Source organism: Apus apus, chromosome 1 (assembly GCF_020740795.1).
Source record: "Apus apus isolate bApuApu2 chromosome 1, bApuApu2.pri.cur, whole genome shotgun sequence".
Classification (NCBI taxonomy): domain Eukaryota; kingdom Metazoa; phylum Chordata; class Aves; order Apodiformes; family Apodidae; genus Apus; species Apus apus.
Window position 1 is genome coordinate 77,318,582 of NC_067282.1, and position 19,814 is coordinate 77,338,395.

At 36.7% G+C, this 19,814-nt stretch overlaps 1 protein-coding gene across 2 annotated transcripts in view; it reads left to right on the forward strand.

Annotated features, from left to right (window-relative positions):
- The window catches only part of NECTIN3 (nectin cell adhesion molecule 3), a 64,584-nt gene extending 46,611 nt beyond the window's left edge, over positions 1 to 17,973 (forward strand). Inside the window, exons 6-9 of one of the 2 annotated variants that reach the window (XM_051619479.1) lie at positions 6,185 to 6,323; positions 7,271 to 7,352; positions 14,513 to 14,575; positions 15,128 to 17,973. In XM_051619479.1, the coding sequence (XP_051475439.1) occupies positions 6,185 to 6,323; positions 7,271 to 7,352; positions 14,513 to 14,575; positions 15,128 to 15,304 (461 nt within the window). In that variant the 3' untranslated portion in view covers positions 15,305 to 17,973. The remainder of the gene's footprint in view (positions 1 to 6,184; positions 6,324 to 7,270; positions 7,353 to 14,512; positions 14,576 to 15,127) is intronic. The other variant, XM_051619489.1, reaches the window with a different exon arrangement.
- The last annotated feature ends 1,841 nt before the right edge of the window (positions 17,974 to 19,814 follow it).

The following is a 19,814-nucleotide window of genomic DNA, read 5'->3' on the forward strand; positions in this document are numbered from 1 at the left end:
GTGGGCAGGATATCTACTTAAAGACTTTTATTTTCTCATGATTCCTATCCTGCTGCAGCATAGCTCAAAAACACATGTAATCAAGCTAGTTCAAAGCCTATGGAAGGTGTAAGACTTTTATTGTAGTGCCATGAACTTGAGAATGAAAAACTGTTCTTGTAGAACATACCCATCAACTTGGCTTTCTTATAAACCCTTAACTGATTTAGCTTGCATTGACATTCTGTGCCTTTTCTGTGTCTTGTCTACTTCTTTGCTCTTTCCATTAGATCCTCCTACTACTACCACTCGACTGCCCACGGTTCCCTGGCATCCTTCGACTGATGGCATCACAGGTTTAGCAACAGAACCTAGAATAATAGAATTCCCAACAGCAGCCTTGCCAGAAATGCAGGAAGACACTTGGGGTACCGTCATCGGTAGTGCCGTGGGTGGGGCTCTGTTCCTCATACTTGTCAGTGTTCTGGTTGGAATTATCTGCTATAGGAGAAGACGGACGTTCCGTGGTGACTACTTTGCTAAGAACTACATTCCACCATCAGACATGCAGAAAGAATCTCAAATAGATGTTCTTCAGTCAGATGATGCGGATTCTTACCCTGACAGTATAAAAAAAGATATAAAGCATCCAATGAACAGCTTAATATCTAAAGATTATTTAGAAGACCCTGAAAAACCAGAGTGGAACAATATAGACAATATTACCAGGTACCAGGAACGTTATGAAAGACCAATGGATTACTATGAAGGTGGAACATTGGGAATGAAGTATATGGGTGGTGAATGTTATGATGACAATGAAGAAGACTTTGTTTCTCACATAGATGGCTCGGTAATATCTCGGAGGGAGTGGTATGTGTAGTGACCACTGGAAACTAAATGTGTACCTACATTTCATTGGCTGATCACTTTCAGATTGTTTATACTTACACAAGAAGAAGAATAAACTTTTTGAAACTGATTTTTTTTTTGGAGGTTTTTATATTGTGACTTGACAAATGGAAATACTGAATTTGGGGAACTGTATTTGAGCTGCTTTTTTTTTTTTCCCCAATGCTCTACTACTGTTTAAGATTTGAGTTTTAATGCAGAATGCTTATATTGGTCTCTGTCAGAGGTAAAGGCTAAATTAAATTTGCCATTCAAAATTGTTTAAGAATAAAAAGTTACTGTCTTGGCTCTCTGATTTAAAAATAAGTTTACCTAAGGTAATGATCAAATACAAAATTTTGGGGCATTTACTTTGCAGATTAAGTGAATTACTCCAATATAGATACCATCCATGGTAAACTAAATGCTTCTGTATAGCAAATACTTTACTAATTAAAATGAGTTATAGCAGAACCAGAGTTTTATTTTTAGGTTTTTCTGCACAAAAATGAATACCTCTTAGCATTTGAATGAGCCTTCTTATAGCTATATACTTTAAAAGTCATTTGACTGAAAGTAACTGATAAATAAGATTTTGAGGAATAACTGTGTAAACAGGTCCAAGTCTTGTCTTCAAATCAGATAAAAAAATATTTTTTAAAGTCTGATTTCTAAAGCTTGTTAGTTTGTGTATGTATACATATGACAAGATATTTTGTTAAGGCTGTAACTGACAGGATGGTAAAACTTATTAATGAATACAAGGCTCTTTTTGCAACTACACAGGGTACAATTTTAGAGACCCATTTCTTAGAGTTTGTGGGAATCTTGCATTGAATTTAAGAGCTGGAGAATTGGGCGCAACTAGGAAGAAAATTCTTAATACATTTGTAAGCTGAAGGCTAATGCGAAGTCGCTTATTTTCCCAGGTGCCAATAAACATTAAGCATGCTAAGAGGTGTCAAAGTATTTACTAGAACTTTTATGACCAGAAGTTAAAACAGCGGTTTTACGCTGCTTCGGAAGAAGTCAGATGCTTGCTTTGAAGAGAGTGACTAGAGTTTCAGATTATTAGTAAAGAGTGCACACTTGTGTTGCTATGTCATAGAGTGAAAACACACTCCACAATGGTGCAGTTTACAGAATCTGTGAAACAGGAGTTTAGATAAATTGTACAGTCTCCATACCACAGTTTTCCCTGCAAGTAATCCATACTGGTTTGGCAACATGCTCCTGCTCTTCAAAATTACACGGTATGTAGGACATCTTGTTTGACACCTGAAGTAGTTCTGCTTTGTCTTGAGCAGGTTCACCCAACTGATTCTGCTGATGATGTAGGGAGGAATGAAATAGCTTCAGATGAGTTGAAGAACAATGGTAAATTTATAATTAGAATAGATCCTTTGAAGTGCAATTTTTAAAGTGTTTAGCTCAAGAAAATGAAGCTGATAAGGCTATTAGTATTTGAAACCTGAAGTGGGAAAGATCTCTGCTGCCTTTAAATGTAATAGGCATAATAATGGCTGCTTCATGAGCATTCATGCTGGATGTTTTTTTTTATATGCTCATGATCTTCAGTAGCTTACAGCATTTAGAGCTTCACAAAAATAGTTGTGTTGAGCATTGTAGACAAGACACTGTGATTGCATATGACTGCATGTCTTTAAAAAAGATTAAGACAACAGCTTTATTTGAAATTCAAATGGAAAAGCATCCCTAAATAACTCAAGTTCATGTTTGGATTAATTGGCTACTGATACATCATTGACCAAAGTCTCAAGAACAATAGCATATTATATTGTGTGTATCTGTAGTTTGAGTGTAAACACAAGGAAGGGAGTTAAATTTCTAGTAGAAGGTTGTAATCCAAATTATTTCTGGAACAGAGAGATCATAGCTCTCTTCAAATAAAAATACTTGATATATCATCTTTAAAAGATGGTGTTACTTGGAAATAAATATAAACATAAACCTGTTCTCCACATGGGATATCTTGCTTTTGTCTCTGTGGATTTTTTGTTTTGATTTTTAGAAAAAATATATATTTAATTCTTATGGGTTAAGAAGTTGAAATGTTTTGGAGTTGAAGTTGGTAATAAGGATAGGGCTTACGTGTGTTGCAATGTTTTGTACATTATGTCTGCTGTAAAAAGAATTGATTGTGTAAGTACAAATGGCTGTTGTGTGAATAAACTTTTTGTTAACATTCTGGAACATAGGTAGTGTTCAAAATGTTTGACAGATATATTCTTAAAGCAGAAGAGGAAAAAGCATAACAAAACCAGAGGCTGCATAGAAGGAAATGGAGTATTTAAACTTTTTAAGATCAGCTTTTCATAATTTCCTCTTGGAGACCCTAGGACCCTACGTTTTTAGGAAATACTTCTAAAAGTATGAACCTTGAGAACGTTAAATAGGGATAGCTGCTATGAAAACAGTTGCACTTTAGAATAGCTGATACTGTCTGCGATTCACATTTTTAAAAACAATATTGTTTTCAGTTGCTGTAGCTCTCTGCTCTAACTGTATTTCTTGGGGTGAATCAATTCTGATCTACTTCTGGTCAACTGGTCACTAAAATGCTGTGTAGCTGGCACCATATATCTTGGGTGCTCTCTGGGTTGTTCAGATTGACATCGCAGTCTGGATTTCTAATCATTCCTCTGGTTAGACTGAGTGCACCTGCCTCTATGTCAAAGCAATTTAAAAAAATCAAACTAAGTGAGCGCCGTAGCAATTGCACTTCAGTTAATTTCATCTGTGTTGCTACACTTGCTAGGATATCACTGTGTTTCTTGGTGTTCAGAGAGAAATGGGCGGCTATTGTAATAGCTCCCAAAATGTGATTTAATGGCTGAGCTTTCATTGAAAGCATGATGCTTTATAATATTTCAACATTATAGCAGAATTTACTCAAAAAAAAATGTGTGAAGTTAGTACAGCATGAAATGGTCAAGAGATTCTGGTGAAGTTGTAATCACAAGACCAAAGTGTCTTAAATTCTGAACCTAACAGTGTATATTAGTTATCTGCAACTTTCTCATTCAAAAGTGCACCTGATGTAAGTTAAAGCCAATTAATATGCAGTGTTTAAATGAGCCTTCCACTTATTCATGTGCCTATTCTTCAGGAAAAAAATAGGAATTATGTTTCTTAGGTGTGTAGACTGATTGACAGACAGAACAAGAAAGCAGTTTTATAAAATAGAGCAATGATCACTTAACGGTGGTATACAATACTTCTGGAGTGATTTAGCTTCCTGCAGGTCGTTAATCATACAATACTCTGGGTTGGAAGGGACCTTTAAAGATCATCTACTCCAATTCCCCTGCAGTGACCAGGGACATCTTGAATTAGGTCAGGTTCCTCGGAGCCCTGTCAACCTGACCTTGCATGTTTCCACGGATGGGGCATAACCACCTTTCTGGGCAACCTCTTCTAGTGTTTTACCACCCTCACAGTAAAAAAATTTCTTCCTAATATCTTGTTGAAATGTACACTCTTAGTTTAAAACTGAAACCCTCTTTGTCCTATTGCAAGTCCGGACTAAAAAGTTTGTCCCTATCCTTCTTACAGACCCCCTTTAAGTACTGAAAGGCTGCAATAATGTTTCCATTGAGCCTTCTCCAGGCTGAAAAACCTCAGCTCTCAGTCTTTCTTCATAGGAGGGGTGCTCCATCCCTTTGATCATCTTCATGAGCCTCCTTTGGACCTGCTCCAACAGGTCTGTGTATCTCTGATGGTGAGGTCCTCAGAAATGGACACAGTACTCTGGGTGGGCCTCTGATCAGAGCAGAGGAGAGGGGCAGAATCACCTCCCTTAACTTGCAGTTCACATTTCTTGTAATGCGGATCAGGATACGGTTGGCCTCCTGGGCTGCAACCACACCTTGCTGACTTATGTCCCAACTTTTCTTCCACCAGTACCCCCAAGTTCTCCAAAGGGCTGCTCTCAATCCCTTCACCACCAAGTTGGTATTGGTGTTGGGTAGGGCTGTGGCCCCTGTGCAGGACCTTGCACCTGGCCTTGTTGAATTTCATGAGGCCCACATGGGTCTACTTCTCAAGCTTGCCCAGGTGCCTCTGGAAGGCATCCCTTCTCTCAAGTATATCAACCACATCACTCAGCTTGATGTTGTCTGCAAGCTTTGATGAGGGCGTGCTTCGTCTCACTGTCTATAAAACATATTGAATAGTTTGGGGTTTTTGACCTGTGAGTAGAATAAATCTCAAGAGGCTGCTAAAATTTCCTCTGGTGAGAGATTTAATAAAGGATGGTTGTGTTGTGTTCTGAGAAATGCAGAAGATCATTATTTCTGAAGGAAAATAGCTGAAGTAAACAGCACTAGCAATATGTTGCAAGTATAGAACTCTGTTAAACTCCTTTGTTGTTACCTTTCTTGTCTACTAATCAGTGTAGATCAGAGTATTATTTCAGTATGGTAACTATTTTACAGGTAGAGGTTTTAGTGAAGCTAATGTAAATTATTCCAGTTGTGCAACTTCTTGATAAGCCTGTTGGTGCAAGCTTGAAACACTGAAATTGATTACACTGGATTAAAGTACACTAGCAGGTTTCACAGTTTTATGAGAATTAAACCACTGATTTCTTAGCATAATGAAATGAGTTACCTTTAAAGACTGGTGGGTTAAGTCAGTATGAGAGTTGTTGAACATCTGATTTGATAATGCTGAGGTCAAAAGAAAAAGACTTGAAAAAAACCAAAACTTTTTTCCCCCCTTGTTAAAATTTATGTATAAAAATTACTGTTCTCACAGCTTTTAGTATGAAGTCCTAGAAATGCTAGTCTTAGGAGATGCTTTGATAAATGTAATCAAAATCTTAGGGAATTTGCACATTCATTGCTCCTAGTAATATATTTTCTCTGCTGATTTTAAGTTTCTCTCTTTCCTTTCTGCAGACTTCATTGGCTTTAAAGAAAGATTGTCAATAAAGCCATAGTTGTCTAGCTTTTTGAATTAACACCTTGTTTGCTCAAATAAGGGCAAAGCCATGTGTTCAGTAACCTCATCGTGCCTTGATATAAAAAATAAAAGCATGCAGCTAGTATTTATTAAAAACAGTAAACTAAAATTTAAAAACCACATTAATGATCCATTAACTTCTCTTAATTCAAACAGTTTTCTAATTGGGTGACTGGAGCCAAGACTGCAGGAGTGCTAGTTCAGGACAAAGCTTTCTTTTTGGCCACGGAAGGAAGAAACATTTCTCAGAGCAACACTGAAATAGCTTATCTGAGTGTTGAAAATATGTGAACTTCTTAAAGGTGTAATCTGTGCTATCACATTGCAGATGAGCCATTTAAGCAGACATCTTCTGTTGCTGTAGCAGGGGCTGTGATTGGAGCAGTCCTTGCTCTTTTTATCATAACGATCTTTGTGACAGTGCTGCTGACCCCAAGGAAAAAAAGGCCATCCTATCTAGACAAAGTGTGAGTATGTGTTGAATTTTATTTTTTTTTAATTGAAAGCAGTTTGCAGAAAGTATTTATTCTATACAGGAATTTAAATGTGTTTCCTTAGCAGGTGCTCAGCTGTCATAATTTCAGAGCTGTATTTTCAGGGTAGACAAATGTAAAATCTCTTGCTTTTCTGAAAAAGAAATGAGGAGGCTAAGGATTACTTAAGTGGTAATGTAATTCTTTGTCTTCAAAAGTTTTTTTGAAAGAGAATTGCTACTTGATTGAACTGGAGGGCAGGGATTAGAGCCATCTTGACTGATGCCACAAACTCCTAGTTTATCATGCCTGTAGCTGTGATGTGAAAGCAAACAGACTATGCTTCGCAGAAGTGAATGAAGGTCCACTAAGATTTATTCTGATACGTGTATAAAATAAAGCAAGCACCCACAGACATATGTGCTTAGAAATTGCTGTGACTTTTATGTGCTTTCTGGAATGGTGGTGGTTTCTTCAAGTCTCTGGTGTAGGCATGTGGTTTACTTTTTTAAGCATCCAGCATGGTCAAACAAAAACAAGAAAACATTTGATTATAAGACTTTCTCAAAAGACTAGTCAAAGGAAGATTGTAGTAGTAAATGTTGGTCAAGCTATATCTCATAACCCAGAAATTATTATAGATACCAATAGTCCTTAATCTTACTTAGTTGGAGTATATAGGGGTATTTCAGCCTACTAACATATTGTAGGATAAATAAATCATAGGCAGTACTTTTCCACAAGAAGTGCGTAGCTGAAGTATTGCCTTTGGTGGATGTGTTAACATTACAATAATCTGTATGTGTGACATTGCTGACTGGAAGGTGTGTGTCCCTGAATGATGAATGTTTGATAATTTGTTAAATAAATAATACCTAACTGACCACTCAATTGGACTTCACAAACATGGCATAACGTATTTAATTCTTCCTTTGCTACAGGATTGATCTTCCACCCACTCATAAACCAGCCTCATGTGAAGAGAGAGCATTCTCTGTACCACAGAAAGAAGCTATTCTTCATGTGAGTAAAGGACTATATTCATCTTAATTTGAGGTAGGACAAGTGTTAACTCCATCAGGGATGGAGGTGTTTAAGGCCAGGCTGGATGACACTTTGTGCAGCCTGGTCTAGTGTGAGGTGTCCCTGCTCATAGCAGGGAGGGTGGAACCTGATGATCTTTCAGGTCCCTTCCAACCTTAACTGTTCTATAATTTGATAGATCCTTTTGTGTAATAGTGTTTGACAGACTCTGCTCCTCTAAAAGTAGAAAAAGCTATAGTTGAAATTCTGTGGTGATAAAACGGTCTTTATATAGAAGAACAAATGTACTTGGTAAACTTAACAAGTGATAGCAGCAGCAGCATCTTTGCTAGTATTAACTGCTGTTCTTTTAAGCACTTAAGGTTTGAGTGGTGAAAATTTGAATTTGGACTTTGGTGTGACTACCAAAGTATGGGTTTGATTCTCAGTGAGGATCACTGAATCATCTTTTACTGTATGCAATTCTGTAACTCCTGATTTTATTTTTTTATCTTGAATTTTTCGGCAACAAAAGACTCTTAACTAATTCTGTAACAAGTACTTGAATTTTTAGTACACTTTCAGAAGATAGCTTCATGTGAGCTAAAGTAATACTGTCCAAACAGGACAGCAAAAGGCAATAAAATTCCATACCAGCGTTTGGTGTTTGTGAGGGTGTCATCTGATGTAAAAGGAGCATAGAAGTGATACACTGGAAAGCTAACTCTAGCAAATAAGACAGTTAATACTAGTGGGGTCAAGGAAGGATAGAGGACTACCTTTCTTAGCTAATGCATGTCTTTGTACTGGACTGGGCTGCTTGTGAAATTCCAGGTGAATTCTGAAGGCTTCTTTTGCACTAAGCAACAGAGAAGGGACTTGTTCATGGGAGGCAGCTTCAGTTAGCAGCATTATTACCCTTTGTATAGTAAACTAGTCTGTTCATGAAAAATGTATAACCTGACTATGGCCACTAGTGTAGTTTTTAGATTTCTGCTTACATTGAAGAAAACTTTAATCAGTTATCGTCAGTATTAGTAAGAATTAGATTGGAATTGTTCTTAATAGGATTTTTGTTCCCTATTCAGTATTTGTATAAGTAATGTGATTTTGACCACTGATGTGCTGAATTACAAGATAGAGGTAATTCAGGGTAGTCATTTGTCTATAACAAATAGTTTTTCCAAAACCCTAGTGTATCTGAAGAACCTATAGAAACCATTTTTTCTGATAGAGGGTTGCCCTAGGGAAAAAATCTTGACTCACCTTCAAGATGGATTTTGATGGAGTTGTTGTTAACACTGAAAATATGCTTGTAGATTTTCAGCATGTGATTGCTGGTTACTAAAGCTCACAAAATGTGATTTGCAGAGAATAGCTTTCTTCTTTCTTGTGGAAGAAATACTTTAAAACAGTCTTGTGTATTACAAATATTACATTGAGTAATATTTGCTAATATGTTTGCTGAATGAAATTGAGCAAGAAACTTCTGAGATCCATTGCTACTTTTAGTAACAGCCTAATGATTATAACATTCTGAAAGTAAATAAGACTTTAGTTGGAAAAAAATATAACAGTTTTTTTGTATTCTGATCTTCAAGGTGTTATAGCACCTAAGATGACACAAAAGAAAAAATCCTTTTCTGTGCTCAGGTTGGGCATATTGTGCTAATTATGTGCTAATTCTTTCATCTGTCACTACAGTACTCAACAAATGCAATATTGATGAATCATGCTTCTGCTCCTGTATCATTTAAGCTTTGTGGTAAAATATTATCTTGCTTACAGTATCAGAAGATACGGAATTTTTTTGGTCAAAATTTGTAAATAGAGAATTTTGTAAACAGAGAAAAGACTCTAAAGAGACTGGATAAATACAGTTTGAAGTTGTTTTCAGAAAGGGGGAAGAGAGACCTTTTTCAAGCTAGATGTTCATTATGATTTATCTAAAGATAAGGGATGTTGGCATAACATTGTTAGTGTACCAGTTCTTTTGTGGAACTCCAAAATTGAAAAGAGCTAGAACTGGAGGCTGAGTCTTCCCAGCTGATACTTCCTACAATCAACATGTACTCTCTTATGCTTGAGGCAAGAGCTTCTGCTTGATCTAATACAAGTAAATGTTGAAATACTAGCTTTAGCAAAGAAGTGTTTTGGTTGCATTGTTTTGGTGTAATAAGCTGATGCTTGAACAGCTGTAAAGAGATAAAAGAAGTGAGTTAGCAGCCTGTCACTATATTGTGTCCTTGTTTGACTAAAAGTCTGTATTGGCCATGTAATTTATGTCCCAAATGCTGTTTGAACCAGATTGTTTAGTCATAAATGAGAAACTTGCTGGTGAGCCTCTCAGTAGTTCAGATGTAAGCTTCTGGATACAGTGAAAAGAACTGCACATAAAATGTCGCTCCATTGTCAATAGCAATGGATGATCAAATTAAATCTGAGTGGAAATAATAGGCTGCATGAAGGTGGAAAGTAAAGTTAAAGGAGAACTAACTTAAATGATGTCTTCATACTCACAAAAACTGAGGATTGAAAGTGGATTTAAGCTGATTCTGGTAAGTTGTTAAATGTAATGTGCACATTTTTCAGTAATCTATATATGGTTATTGTTCAGATGATGCGTGCTGGCTCTTTAGGATCTTGTCAAGTGTTCCAAACACAACTGAATAAGATTAAATTCTCCTGCTTGTGTCCCAGTAATTTATATTTAACTAGATTTTCCTATATCCAAGTAGATGTGTGTTAGTATTAAAAATGAAGGAGGATGTTGAAGACGTTTGATAATACTGGATAGCCAGTGTGTTTCATACTTACTCCTTCAGACTTGGAAGCCTTAAGTACACTTCAAGTAAACTTTAACGTTTATTTGCTAATGTCACATGTGTGTAAAAGTACTGTGTAACTGAGTAGTCGTAACAATTTTTCTATACTGATTTATGTATTCACGTGAATCACTTAAGAATCGAGAAGAACTGGTTCACTTACAGCCCTAAAAGAGTATAGGAATTTGAAGTGGAACCAAGGAAAAATAGCATGAAGCTATGAAGACTGTAGGTTCATCTTTATCAACTTTTTAGCAGTAAAGCTATTGCTTTTGTCTAGGTGTTTTTTTAATAATCCTTGTCATGGAAACACTGTTGTTACTCACACTGGTTTTGGCATGTGTGGGAAACGCTCTTGTAATGTGAAAGAGCACTGAACAGCCTCAAGGTTTTGTCCTTGATGAGAGAGGGGTGTCAGCTTTGCAACTGTGTTTTGAGGTTGGTCAAGAGGAAGTTGAAACTGGTGCATAACATTTATAAAAGGAGTGGGAGAGGGGGCACGAATTTAGGCAATCATTTGAATCAATTGAGTTAGTTTCACTATTATTGCAAAGAATATAACACTAAGAAGCAAAGCTGCTTTACTGCCTATAAATGTGACAGTCTGACATTGAAAGAGCTGAAGTTATGTCTAGCTTAACAGGTGCTTCTGAAGGAAGGAGGAAAAAATGTCTTGTATAATGCAGTGCATGAGTGTTCAGAATTCTTGAAAAATTCATAAAGGTATATGATTTTTTTTATAGCAGCAGAAATATAAGTGGAGAAAGGAAATACAGCTCAGTAGGTAATTCTAGCCTTGAGAAGACTGACTTTAGCCTTGAAACTTGTAAGAATTCCTCCTGAATTTAGCCAAGCAACCCTGTGAAATTCTAAAGCTCTTTAAGGATAGTATTTGTATGCCTTTTCAAAACAGGATAGAAGATGATGAAATTGTATTAGCAAAGTTAAAAGCATACAAGACCATTTACTGAATGGCAATATTTGAGGATCAAATTGGAATAGATCATCCACAGTGCTCTTAAACCTAACATAAAATTGATTCTTTTATAGATTATGGCTCTCTTGCACTATTCTAGTTCTTTTCCTAATGGTCTTAATACAGGTGAGAATGTCTCTTCCTTGATGAAAAAGGAAGCATCATTGTTATATTTTACCTTAGAATGAAGAGCTGTTCAGGCAGACAAGATTGAATGGAAGGAAGCACAAAATGCACATAGATAAACTCATCTATGTTGATAAAGGATCTTACAATGGAAATGAAACCAACACATTAACCAGATAGGCAATAAAATGAGTCACAAGCTTTTTATTAGTGGGTGCTTTTATAATGGAATTTCTAATTGGGAAGGATGAGGAAATGTGAGATTAAGATGTTGGCAAGATAATTGTTTTAGGCTTTTAAAGGACTGTTGGAGAAGCAGCGTGTTTAGAGAAAAAGTCAATGCTTTTATGAAGCTCTGCAAAAAAAAAACCTCAAAAAGCAATGCAAGCTTCAAAGCACAACCCCCCAAATGTAGTCTTCCTGCATGGAAACACTGTAGTTCAGCACCTATTTTCTCTCACAGAACCTGCTAATTTTGGTTCTATCACTTGCTTCCTGGCTGTAAAAGGTACAACTCCTTTCTCTAGCAAAGGTGTTGTGCTTTCATACTGTGTGAGATTTGTCCCTCTTTTGTCCCTACTTTTAACTGAATAAATGAATCCACTGGAATTTCCTGTTCTGGATCCCAGTGTCTGTCTAAATCCACAGTTGGTAGAAATTCTTGAACAGGCCGATTTTCTGCTTGCAAAACATTAGCCTTTGGTGATGATACGGAAGTTCTTGTTCTCCATGTGTGTTTTGCCTCCTTGTGTGATGAATTAATGCTCTTAGGTCAGGTATGAAAGAGCAATGTGTCCTGGTAAGCAGTAAACAGCAGATTCTCAGAATTGCTCTGCAATTGTCTTCTAGGACTTGAGAAGCAAAAGCAGGATGACTTTAAGGGTCAGGCAAAAAAGACTTAAATGGAATTGCCAGACAGAAAACGTGAAAAACAGAAGTTAAGAAAATAGACCTCTGAAGACAGTGGAAAAGAACTACTGGAGGAGTGAAGCAGAAACCAGATTATTTTATAACTCATTTCACAATGCATTTGCAGGTTGTGTTAAAAGCTAAATAGTACAAAATTGTTTAAAAAATAGAACTAAATAACAAAAGTGGAGAAGTAAAAAGTTAAGGGGAAGGAGGAGAAAAGAGTGAAGCATTATTGAGATTGAATTCTTTTCAAAAACATTTTTAAAGGCAAGAATGTGTCTGTATGACCACTGCAAGTGTTACCTATGTGTATGAATGAGTACTTGTTGAGTGGTGATGGGGTTTCTGTTGTAAGACTGCTAACTTAGCTACTTTGTTGTTGCTACAACTGTGAGGCTGTCAGGAAAAGCAGAAATTACAAAACAGAAACAAAACTGCAGTTGTGCAAAAGCTGTTGTAGTCTGTTGTGCCCCTGTACCATTAGCTAACTGTGGCATAGAGGGAAGAACTTCATTAGGAGTGACAATACCATGGTGTAAGCTGTATCCTACCTAAATCATAATTCCCAGGTAGCATTGCTTGGTATAATTAGAAATAGCCATTCTTCTCAGGCAGTTGGTGATTAATTGCTAGCCTTTTTCACTAACAAAGTTACTCCATCCTAAAGGTGACCAAAAAAAATTTTTGAAGGAAGGGAGATTTTTAATCTTCTGCATTAGGTAACTGACATTATAATCAATATATCTTATAGCCCTGTCTAAAACTTGTGAAGTGTTCAATTCATAGTGATGTAAGGAGGGGGGTTAGCAAAACCTCTACCCTGGGCTTCGGGAGGACAGACTTTGGCCTGTTCATGACACAGGTTGAGAGTCCTTTGGGAGACAGTCCTGAAGGGCAAAAGGGGCCAGAAAGGCTGTACGCTCTTCAGCAAGAAAATCTTAAAGGACCAGGAGCAGGCTGTTCCCATGTTGTAAGATTTAAGGGTGGAGAACACAGCTGGCCTGACTGAATGGGGAGATTTTGCTGGGACTTAAGAAAAAAAGAAGGGTTTACCACCTTTGGAAGAAAGGACAGGCAACTCAAGAGGAGTACAGAGATCTCATTAGGTCATACAGAAAAAAAATTAGGCAAAAGCACAGCTGGAGCCCAACTTGGCCACTGATACAAGGGACAACAAAAAAAAGTTTTTACAAATACATCAACAATAAAAAAAGAGCCAGGGAGAGTCTCCATCCCTTACTGGATGTGGGGGTGGGAATATGGCAACCATGGATGAGGAAAAGGTTGAGATACATAATGCCTTCTTTGTCTCCATACTTAATAGTCAGACCAGCTTCCCCTAGTGTGTTCAGCCTCCTGAGCTGGAAGATAAGGATGGAGAGCAGAACAACCCTCCTTCTCCATAGTCCGGGTGGAAGTAGTTAATGACCTTCTTCTGCACCCAGACACTCACAAGTCTACGAGACTGGATGGGATCCACCCTAGAGAACTGAGGGAGCTCATGCGGGAGCTCACTAAGCTCCTCTCCGTCATTTATCAACAGTCCTGGTCAACAGGGGAGGTCCCAGATGATTGAAGGCTTGCCAGTGTGATGCTCATCCACAAAAAGGGCCGGAAGGAGGATCCAGGGAACTCTACAGGCCTGTCAGCCTGACCTCGGTACTGGGAAAGATAATGGAGAGGCTCATCTTGAGTAAGCTCACACAGCAAGGGCCAGCCAGCATGGGTTTGTGAAAGGGAGGTCTTGCTTCACCAACCTGATCTCTTTAAAATGAATTCAGTTTTACTAAAAACAGCGTTTTCTTTGTTTTTGGTAGTCTCATTAAAAGTTTTTAATTTTTCAATTAGAAGTATTTTGATTAATTTCATCAAATTAAGAAAAAGTGTCACATACTTCTGCTCTAGGTAGTATATAATTAAATATCTTTTCAGTTAAATACTTTTGTGCAATATCAGACTCAGCATTTTTCCCTATGATGCTTTTGATACTTTCTACTATACAACTGATGTTGGATTTTACTTAGTTTTTAATCTGTCGCTGATCTAAAATCAAAGTCCTGTTAAAAATCTTACTAGTTGTTCTCAAACATACTTGTGCTTAAGTAAAGTCAAAACTAAATATCTGTAAATAACACTTCCTGAATTCACAATAGCAACTTTTTTCTGTCAGAGATTAGTTTGTAAGAAGTATTCTAAATGGTAGTCAGCTAAAACACTTGACAAGGCAGTATATTTTGTGATGACTATTATTTTTGTATAAAATTAACTTGTTCTGCATGTTGAATTTTGACTTGTTTCTGCTATACCTTTTCTTCTTTCAGAAAGAACATTTTGCTTTGCAAAACCAATACAGAGAGAAATACGATGGAAACTTGCAGCACATGGTAAATGATAAAATGGGTTGAATTTCTGGTTGAAGCTTCAATTTCATCTTGTTCCTTAAAATAAGCTTATGAGGATGTTTTTCATGAAGAGCAAAGTATTTCTACATCCTAGTCAGTAACTTTTGGATGTATGGATTTGTTATCCATGAAGTGGGAAGAGTAATATCGGTTTATTATCCTGTATTTCCTAGGTAGTTTTACTGAGTAATTTAAATACATAAACACTAGAGCTTTGAAGTTCTAGTTAAATAAAATAACAAAGCACAGGAGTGCTGACAAACTTCTTCATAGTTTGTTTTGCTTTTTTGATGTATTGAGCCCTAAAATATAACTTCTTCAGAAACAAAACTTTGAGATTAACTCTGAGAAGTAACTAACAGTTCTGTCATATGTCTGCTAGTGGTTAGAATTGTTATGTTTCTTGAGTTTCTTGACTCATAGCACTGTTTTGGAGATTATGAACCTCTTGTTTTGTTTAAAGTTTTAACACAAATAGGAATTGTAGGTTCTATACATGAGCTATGAAACTCATTATGTCTTGTGTGTGTTTAGAAAGCTGTGAATGGAAGGCAACTTCCTTATGAGGCTGAAGAGCCGCAGGAACAAGAAGATCTTGAGCATATGTATCCTGTTTTTCAGCAAACATACTACAAAAATTGGAGCAGCAGATACCAGCAAAACTCAGAACGTGGAAGAGTCTACATCAATCCAAGGGAGCATTACGTTTGATTCTGTACCCAGAAGTCTTAACTTTTAAGATATGAGGGGTTTAATGCCTGTTAACTGTATGACAGATGTGTCTTGTTGGCTTTCATCTCTAAAATAGTCGGTCTTTTTTTCAGTGGGAAGAAATTGCATGGAAAATTTTATATAGGTAAACCCTATGGAATTTGAAACTTAACTTGTTTCTAGTCTTTGATATGTATTTGTTTTTCTAGTTATATCAATCTGCCAAAAGAGGAGAACCATTTAGCTTAAGTAACCTTCATAGTCATAAGCTGTTTTCCTGATTATTTCTGGTAGCGTTCTCTCCCTGAATGGATATTTTACAACAACCTTACCTATGTAAGAGTGAGCAAATATGAGCAAGGCAACTGAATACCTGGTGACTTGAACAGTCTCAGGCTGAGAGTAATTTTTCTGCATCTTGGAAACTTGGGCTAATTATCATTTTGACTGGCCTTAGCTATTGATTTCTCAATTAGCTCTACCTCTCCCAGTCAAATGATTGACTACCTCTCAAATACTGACTTGCTGTTTTGTAATATACATTGTGTGTCTTCCCACCACATTAAAACAAGTGAAGCAATTTCCTTACATCAGAAACTTTTTGGCTTATATTGATCCTGGCTGTCAGTTATGTACTTTCTGGTTGTAGTTTCACAGTAGGTCTATATGAAACTTAGTTGCAGGTAGTAGATGACTAGACAGACAAAACTTCCTGAAAGTGTTTTGTGTAGCTGCATCTTGCCTACAAATTGCTGTTTAGCTGTTTTTCCAAGTGTGACTCCCATGGTAAGTGTTGCAGAGTTTATCTTGCTTGGTAATAAATACATTTCCTGTTCTTTGGTTTCATCTCAGTTTGCAGTAAAGCTGCCTATAATGTGTTCTTACATGTTAGCTAGCTTTGGTAGATTTCAAACAGTTTTCAGCACTGTCCTTTAATCTTAGCCAGTAGCATGAAGTAACTGGAAAATGTTGCAGTATTCCACATGAAATAGTGTAAGTGACGGGTAATGGTTGAAAAATGTGCTCAGGATGTTTTCCTTTGGAGTAAAGAAAAAATATTTAGCAAGTAAAAAAATATGTCTATAATGTATTAGTGCTGAAAAGAGCTCACAGGACAATCTTAGTCTTTTAAAACAGCAGGAATTAAGACACTGACTAAAATTTGCTGGAGAAACTTAAACAACTTATGTGTATTCTGTACACAGTCAGATGGCCTTAAGACAAAACGTTGAGAAGAATGGCTTTGTCAACTGACTTAGCTATTGATACAAAACTTAGCATTACTTCTCTGATATTAGTGTTTTCTCTGCAGGTGATTGGATTTTTCACAGGTAAGAGTCATAGTTGTAGAAGCAAGAGAATTGAGAGCTGGTATAAAGTGTGCTGCAGGTAGGATGCCTTTAAAAACCTGTATTCAACCTGCATTCATCTTCATCATAGTAAAAGTTAATGACATCCCTAGCTGTAATAGGGCTAGTTAAGTATTTCTAGTTTGTTACAGGTAGCAGCTAGAAGATTATGCCTTAGGTGCCTGTGTTCTGGACACTGTACAATTAGACTTTTACTGTTCTCTTGCTAAGCAGCTTCCTGTTATATTATGTGGATGACGTTGACATCTGAAGGAATGGCGAAGAAAGGTTGGAGCAAAGCTGTTTCCTTGGGAGCTTTCTGTGAACAACTGTCAACTTGCTTTTCTCTTAGGAGCTGAGCACATTCATGTAAATTGAGCAACTGTTTTCAACTTTAGAGCCTCTTGCTGTATTTGAGACCTAAAGAAGTACTTGTGTGCCCCAAAAATATATTTTCCAATGAGGGCCTTACATTACTGCAGTTCCAAAAAACTTCTACTGCCAGAACATGAAAATAAAAGCGTCTTGGCCAAATATTAAAGCACATAGAATGACAGAATGTAGAGGTGAACTGTACTCCTTGATATCATTTGATCAATCTCAGTGAACAAATACTCTTGCAAAAATACCTGGATATACATTGTAGGGTGATTTAAAACAGGGTTACTGTGATAATATTCCCACTACATTTGTTAGTACACTGTGAGATTGAGCAGGTGATAATTTCAGTTTCTATTATGTTAGCAAATGATGTAAAAAACAATTACTTTCAGTTCAGACCTACTGCCTTTTATTCTTTGGTTTGAAGTCTTGAAACTTTGGGGCAAGCAAGGAGGAAGGAAGAACACTATCAACAAAGCTGTAATTGCTTTTTTGAGTTATTAAAAATAGCATAAAAAAAAATTTTCTGCCTGTATTGTCCAAGTTATGTATCAAGAGACTACAGAAAGCTTGAATTGCAGGCTGTCCATCAGCACATAGTTTGCCCTGAAATCACTAGGGAAAAATATTATGTTTGTTACCTGTGAGAAGTTGTTTCTTTGTAATCTGTTCAGGGACGTTGAGTGTGTTAGGTCTCTTGAAGTGTAGCTTTGTAGTCTTAAGTGTGGCTGGATTTTGGGAAAGGAGATTTGACTTAGAATGCTCTGAAGAGAACTGAAAAATGTCTGCTGATGAGGATTTCCCACAGAAAGGATTGCTCATGTAGAGTTAACTTTGATCTGCTTTTTTAAGATGTAGAAAATGTCTTTTTTTATTTTTGTACATTTTCAAATGTTTGTATTTGTATTTTGATTTGAATAAAAACATAAAAAAATATAAGCTTTCCATATGTTGTTTAGATTTAAGATTGCTTAAGATGTAGAAATTTCATCTGCTTTCTCATTTTCTTGGTGATGTGCTTCTTCATCTCTGGTTGTACATACAGAGCTTGTGCTGTTTTTCCTAACAGTACCACTTTTGAATATCTGCAGTGCTGGGTGCTGAAGTAAGACATCCTTTCAACACTTACTTAACATGGAGCATATCATACTTTGTGAACATCCAGAACTTAGGTAAACTGCCCAAAATCGCTGTTGAAAGAAGTAGGAATGTAGAAGAAGAGTAATAATCTAGTTTTGATAAATGTAAACTATCCTCTGCTCATGCATCTTTAAATTATACGTCTAGCCTAATTATAGAAAATACAAGATTCAGTGTTTGGTGTATGTCCAAAATGCACATGTAATACAAAAGAAAACCAAGAAACATGTAATAACTAAAATAAATGAAACAAATAACATTATTAAAGGACTGCTTCTGTTAGGTCACAAAATGATCTAACTCCAGCTCAGGGAAAGCCCAATAAAAAGCTGTGATAATTCATGAAGAGTGGAGGGAAGTTTTTATCTTTAGTTGCTTTCTGGTAATGTTACTGCTTTTTCCTTCTCTGATACAAATCAGGGTGCAGAATGCTATACTGTTGGATAGATAATTACTTAAAATATAGTGTAGTATCTTCTTTGGTGCTTACACATAGGACATCCATGTCATCAAAACATCATGTTTGCGTTTAATCTAGCTAGCCTGTATTTTTAGTCATTTTCAAAGCTATGTTTCCTGCTTTTATGCAACTGGTGGTCTGTACCTCTGTAATACTGGGAAAACTCAGAAGAAACTGTTTTATGTGGAAAGATGTAAATGACCTGACTAGTTGTTGTGAAGATGGCTAGAGACAGTTATGTCCTGATGAAATGCTAACAAGATATGTTAAGTAAACTGTAGTAAACAAGGGTAAAAAATAGGTTAAGCAAGTAGTAAAAGGCAAAAGCTGAAGACTTGATTGAATATCAGCAGAATAATACAATAAAACTGTATATTCCCCTGTGGAGGTACATGGCTTAGAAAATTTGGTGGCTTTAGAACCTACCAACCTTCATTTTTTATTTTTTTTGCTTGCTGTGTGACTGAGATCTATTTTGAAAATATTTGTAACAGTGGAAGTTACTAGGCAGAAGTGACTTCACTAAGAAACTAGTCTGTGAAACGACCTAATTGAGGAGGGCGCTTTCTGTAAGAAAATTGTCTCTTGAAGTTTAGGCAACTTTTAGGTTATGCTGAACAGTGCTCTGCTTCTAGTATCTCCAGCTGCTTGAGAAGTAGAGGCCTATGATTTGATCCTTAACCAAAAACTGGGCTTGTAGAGGAGTCTACCTATCAAAGTACTGGTTCAAAGTTCTAATAACCCTCAGAGTTCCTTTCTGATAGAAAGTGAAGACTCGACATTTCTGTATTTATTGAAAAGTATGGCATTGTTCTTTGTAATTAGCTTGATATCTTTAGCTGAATTATGCTGAATAAAAATGCACAAAAAATAGATTGTGAATCTTAGTAATAATTATTCAAGCAATGTGAAACCCAAATAGAGATGTGTTAGGCATTTTAATCTGCACTGACAGCTCCTCAGTGGAGCTTTTCCTGGTTTTGTTTTGTGATCCTAACTGGGTTGATTTTGTGCTGTATCCAAATCTAGGTCCTTCAGTCGCCAGTAGAAAATAAAATCTACTTGGGAGTCAACAAGTCAAGCTGTGATTCTTCTCCTATGGCTAGTAATGAAGACCATACCATTTCAATTTAGCTCACTGTTTTGAGACCAAGTTGGATGCAAAGTAGGCTCCGGCTTG